Genomic DNA, 5,961 nt, shown 5'->3' on the forward strand with positions numbered 1-5,961 from the left:
CCGTTGGATCAACAGTGTGCACGTGGATGCATGCTGCAGCAGCAGATCAATTGGAGGAAAGATGGATCGATCGACGATGGAGGTCACTGCAACAAGGATCCCGAGGGCTCATGGAGTTGCGACGTCGCGGACAGCAGGCTGTCCAGAAAGTTCCAGTCGATGGCGCCGGCAGCGGCTGCAGCTTGCTCTCCTCCTCCCTGCTCGATCATGAGCTCATGTTCATCGTAGCTGCTTCTCTGCGCAGCTGCAGCGTAGCCGCCGCCGTCGGAACAGTAGGCTATGGCAGTGGGGCTCTCCAGCGGCGGGATACTGAACAGATGCTTCTTGGACTCGAAACACTCGTCCGAGTATAATGAAGGCGGGAAGCTGCTGCCTGCAGCTGCAGGCAGCCCTGCAGGGTGGTATAGCAGTGCTGATGATGAGCCCAGGAAATGGCGGTCGCCACCGTCGACGTGCAGCCGTGCGGTCGTTGAGTGGTGGTGGTCGTAGTAACCGGCGGTGGCGGCATAGCTGGTGGGGAAGAAGGGCCTCTGGTTGGGGATAGGCTTCTGGAATGCGCGGCACACCACCCAGCCTTCCTCCTGATAGATCGATGAGATGAGCAATGTCCGATCCATTGCATTGCACGCACAACAAGTGTCAGAGATCGATGTCCATTGTTGTATGTAAAAGTGTCAATTAAAAAGTTGTTGTTTTTTTAGTCAACCGAACGATCAAAAGGTGCTGCACAACTACTGACACCAGCTATCTAGCTATGTGATGGAATAACTTTAGGAGGGGAGGATACGCAAAGTGAAAGAGATGAGCTCTAGTTAGTTGAACTTTGATGATACAGTTATCTTATATTTAATGCTTATAGGTAGGAAAGAAAAAAAAAACATGATTAAAAAGAGAGTTAAATAATTAAACTCTTGCTTGCCTGCGCGGGTGCGTGCTCGTTTGACTGGAGTCGGTACTCGTGCATGATCCAGTCGCTCTTCCTGCCGTTGGGGGCCCTGCCCTTGTAGAACACCAGCGTCTTCCTCATGCCGATGACCCTGCTGGTGCCGCACCTGGTCCTGGTGGACGACGACAGCACCGGCTTGTCCCTGCCGGTGGCCTTCCAGAAGCCGGCCGCCGTGGCGCGGTTCGTCCTCGTCCCGCTGGGGTACTTGCGGTCCTTGTAGCTGAAGAAGTACCACTCTGTCGTCTGCTCGTCGTGCCCACCACCGGCGTGCTGCCTGCACCTCTCTGCATATATACATACACGCGGATCGATGATACATGATGACGAAGAATATAATTTGTATACGTAGCTAGCATAAACGAACTGACGATATATAGATAGATATGAGCTGAACAACAACGTAGCATGCATGTACATACCTTGCAGATCCCATGGCTCTATCCTGTAGAGATCGACCTCCTGGATGATGTCGAGGTCGATCTTCTGGGAGGCCACCTTCCTGGCAAGGTAGTACCCCACCAGCTCTTCCTCTGTAGGGTGGAACCTGAAGCCTGGGGGAACACAAGACTCCTCCTGCTGATCCATGCGGGCGGCTAATTAATTATGTTCTTCAGCTGCTTAATTAATTCCGCGTGCCTCCGTTCCTCGCTCCTCTCTTCCTCTCCTCTGAAAAATTAGCCTGCAGCATGCCTTTTATTGAGTGAGTATGGAGTACATGGAGTAGTCAGGGAGGAAGAAGAAGAACTAGAACTAGCTAGCTGTAGATGCGTGTGGCGGCGTGGCCAGGGCAATGCAAAAGAAAAGGCAGATGGATGGACAGGTAAGGCGGCGGTACCCTAGCCGGCCGGCGCGGCCTAGCTTCCCAATGCAAGCAGGCAGCAGCAGGTTCGCCTGCACGCAGATATGAGAGACAAAGCAAACAAAGCTCTGGTTCCTCTCTAGCATGCAAGTCTTTGGTAGCCTAAGCCTCTACTGTATGGTATGGTCAGTTCAGAATTTCAGATAGTACACACTCACTCGTGCAATGAGACCTAACAGAAGAGCAGCTACTTTAGCCTTTAGACGACCTGCTCATCTGCTAGCTGGTGTCTATATATACTGCAACCTGCTGCTGGTGGAGTCGTAGAAAGCTAGGCGACACCAAATACATATGGATGCAGTAATGCAGCATGTATAGCTATATAGTATCAGTGTCAGGAGAGAGACTGAAGAATTGAAGTACAGTACTGCTGATAGATATCCATGATTTGGTTGCAGAGATGGATATGATAGATGTCCTCTAGCTATCAGGATGGATCCTTTGTAAAGTAGTAACTGGTAGGTAGCAAGTAGAATACTTAGAACAGAAAGAAAGGGGCCGGACAGAAAGAAAGGTAGCTAGATGCATGCATGGATGGAGTGGAAAAAGACCAGCTAGCTGCATACTGCTGCTGCTGCGGGGCGGGCTACTGTCTACTTTAGTTTAGTCGTCTCTTGTCTGTGAGGGTGAGGATGAAGCGGCCGGCCGGAAGCAGCTAGCCAGTATCCGGCAGCAATAGCAATAGCATGCATGTTTCTTTGAGTGCACTTCAGGATTAGCTAGCTATAGGTGTTGGTTGTTCCTCCTCCTCCGATCCTCTCACATGCATCTTCTACCACACACACCACACGTACACGCACCCGGCCGGCACCGTACCCCCTGCCATACGTGACCTTCTCTTCTTCTCTGACTAACTCTATCGATCTGTATCTGTTATACTACTAGATGGCCCGCATGGCAAGGCAAACGGCCTGTATTTTTCCATCATTCTTCACACAGAGCCTAACTACGTACCGACGACTCGACCAGCGAACTACTGGTAGCATCGCATGTGTGCACACAGCAGGGTATGTACGTAACGTACTCGATCGATCCTACTATAAGGTATGTACAGAGAGAGAGAGAGAGAGAGAGAGAGAGCCTGATGATGCATGCAGTGGTTGTCATATCAGTTTAGCAATATATAGGGTACAATAATCCTGCTAGATAGCTTGTGTGTATTGAAAACGAACTGAAGTACTACATGTATATGCAGCTAGAGACGACGACAGAGGTTGAGACTTACTATCATCAAAATCAATCACTAATATATACGGAATTGATTAGTTGCACCTGTGACGACAACAAGTACCCAAACAGGTACATTAGAGGAAAAAAAAAACCCAAGACCAGCTAACAGGGTACATATATACAGCAGGGTACAGTGTATAGCTAGCACTAGCTAGAGCATTCAGTCTCAAGTTGCAGGGACAAACTAATTCAGCTAGCTAGCCTGGGTAACAACATGTGAGTAACAGTTTCTAGTTAAGCAGTCAACAAGTTTAATTATTATTTGGTAAAATAGTTCCATCATACAGACAGACAGAGTAGGCGCCATGGCGGCAGGCCAGGCTGCAACTCAACTTACAACTAGTACTGCAGCAGAAAGATGGCTGGTAGCTGTTCGTCGTCCTAGCGGCCTGCTGGTATTCCTATGGAACGCCCGCAGTACGTACTATACTTACGTACTGTGGCTAGCAGGCATACAGCCTTGGCCTGCTGCTGCTGCTGCTGCTGCTGCAGGGGAGGGCCGGACGAACAAGCAATACACATGCATGGCAGGAAGCGAACTGAAGAAACTTAATTAATTATATGCATATGGACCAAACCAAACAAACAGGCAGGGAATTAAAGTACATACATATATATTTGTGTGGGGGTGGGGACTGGGGACACTCACCAAATATATATACGAGAATGAAGACGACGAATTGATTGATGAATTACAAGCTGCGCGCATGCAGCTCCTGTAGGTACCGGCCGGCCGGCCGGAACTTAACTGTATACGCCGCCGCAGACAGATAGAGCGTCAGCGATGGACGACGGCCCAGCAGCTACCTCCAAGCTGCTGGCGGTGGTTTGAGACACAACAGAGATCGAGATGAGAGAGACGACGGCCGGGCAGGGGCAGGAGCAGGCTCGTCGATCGATCGCTGAGCTTCTTGCTGGTTGTTGGATTGGATTGGAGATTTATTTATTTATTCGCTTGCTCGCACGCATGCAGTCGTCTCAAAAAGCTAGAGTGTAGTAGTAGCTTGCTGCGGATCGAGATGGATGACGACCGGTACGGTACGGTGTGCGGTGGAGACGAAGATGAGTGAGGGCGCCGGCCGGCAATCTACTTACTGCGGGCGGCCACAACAAATTAAGTTGTAGGGAGAGGGAGCACAAGGCGGCAGCTTATTACCTCCTGGGGCCCTATTTATATATTCCATTCCAAAAGGGGCTCATATAATTGGAAGTGGAAGCACACATCACATCCTTGGTCCTAAAACTTTTTGTCAAAAGTAATGCAATCTACTGTTTTAGCTAGCTATATACTCCTCATAGAAATTATATTTTGTATGATAAGGATCATATAAACCATTTCTACAAACACCCATGGGATTCGCCAATTTCTACAAACTGCATGTGGAAAATTAAGATTCCTATTCCCATTGGTAAAATCTTTTAGCTTCATCAAGTAAATTGTTTCTAATAGATTTTATTATGAAAATGTTCTATTATATATACTCCCTCTCGTTATGGTTTCCTCCAAACGCATACTCCATTCCAGATTATAAGACGTTCTGACTTTTCTAGGTATGTAGCACTTTTGCTATGCACTTAGATATACGTTATATCTAGATATATAATAAACGCAATGTATTCTAAAAAGTCAAAATTATTTTATAATTTGGAATAGGGGAGTAGCTTTCATCATTGTTTTCTATTAGAGTGTTTTTTTTAGAAAAGTAGTACGGCCTCCGTCCCAAAAATACATGACGCCTTTTGCTTTTAGACATCTTGTTTGATCGTTTGTCTTATTCAAAATTTTTGTATAAATATTATTTGTTTTGTTATGACTTATTTATCATTAGAGGTACTTTAACGATGACTTGTTTATTTTATTATTTGCAAAAAAAACTAAATGAGACAAATGGTCAAACATGATATCTAAAAGTCAAAAGTGTCATCTATTTAAGGACGGTTCGGAGGGAGTACATGTTAAGACAAAATCCATGCAGATGACCTCTTCAAGTTTCTTAACTAACTTAAAGTTATTTGCAATTCAATTTTTAAAAGTTTGTCTCAAATTTTGCCCAAAGCGCCAAATATTTGCAAACCGGAGGCAAAAACTCTTTTTCTCGAATACGCAAAAGGTTTGCGCTTCATTGTATTAAGATTGAGAAGTGGAGTTAATTTTAACATCGACGAGCCACTAGTCGGCCGCACTATACGGAGGCATAAACTCTTAAAGCTAAATATGATAGTACTCCATCCATTCTAAATTATAAGACGTTTTGGCTTTTCTAAATATATGTAGATTTTGCTATGGACTTAGATATATGATACAAAGAAAAAGCAAATGAATAGAGTATATGTTTAGAGATCCATCATCAGTTGTCATACATATTGGAGACCATACCGATTTCGTAGCTAGATTTGTATCTTTTTAATAAAAAGCTAGATTTGTATTTGTAGTGATGAGGATATATAGCTATAGAGGAGAAAGTGGGTATGCACGCGTGGGGTGGCTAGAGAGAGAAATTAGAGAAAGGAAGAGAGCGAGGGCGGTGGTCGTTTGGTCGGCTAAGAAGAAGGAGAAAAGTCTCTGAAGCGACCACCACCACCACCGTACCTCCACTACTTACCACAGCGAGAGAGCGAACCAAGCATTGGGTGTGGTGGGTCCGTCGTCGTCTGTGATCACCGAAGGATCCGAGTTGCCATATTAGGTTTTATTTAGTTTGCTTTTTTCATTTAACAACAGACGTACGTTAAGAGAAGCGTGCCATGTTATTAGACCAGTCTTAATGGATTTCATCAAAGTTTTATTGGCATTAAATAGGCTGATATGACACCATATTAATAAAGACAGAGATGATGAAAGTTTCATGAGAGTAGAGAGAAACTCTTCTGCACTATTTCAGGAACGCGGGAATTTTTCCCTCTTCCTGCGTTTTTCTTGCAAAAT

At 45.8% G+C, this 5,961-nt stretch overlaps 1 protein-coding gene across 1 annotated transcript; it reads right to left on the bottom strand.

Annotated features, from left to right (window-relative positions):
• Positions 1–6: 6 nt before the first annotated feature.
• LOC136494259 (NAC domain-containing protein 105-like) lies at positions 7–4,158 on the bottom strand. Its single transcript, XM_066490432.1, has 4 exons — positions 3,685–4,158; positions 1,366–1,625; positions 920–1,230; positions 7–581 (listed from the first exon to the last, which is right to left on the bottom strand). The coding sequence occupies exons 2-4, from the start codon at positions 1,529–1,531 to the stop codon at positions 84–86; spliced, it is 975 nt and encodes a 324-aa protein (XP_066346529.1). The 5' UTR covers positions 1,532–1,625; positions 3,685–4,158; the 3' UTR covers positions 7–83.
• Positions 4,159–5,961: the final 1,803 nt, after the last annotated feature.

Source organism: Miscanthus floridulus, chromosome 11 (assembly GCF_019320115.1).
Source record: "Miscanthus floridulus cultivar M001 chromosome 11, ASM1932011v1, whole genome shotgun sequence".
NCBI classification, from domain to species: domain Eukaryota; kingdom Viridiplantae; phylum Streptophyta; class Magnoliopsida; order Poales; family Poaceae; genus Miscanthus; species Miscanthus floridulus.

Excerpts from the sequence above, each read along its gene's own strand:
- LOC136494259 (XM_066490432.1), bottom strand. The coding sequence starts at position 1,531 with ATGGATCAGCAGGAGGAGTCTTGTGTTCCCCCAGGCTTCAGGTTCCAC. Across the intron at positions 1,231-1,365 it reads AGAGCCATGGGATCTGCAAG|AGAGGTGCAGGCAGCACGCC; the intron begins GTATGTACATGC and ends GTATATATGCAG. Across the intron at positions 582-919 it reads ACGAGCACGCACCCGCGCAG|GAGGAAGGCTGGGTGGTGTG; the intron begins GCAAGCAAGAGT and ends TCGATCTATCAG.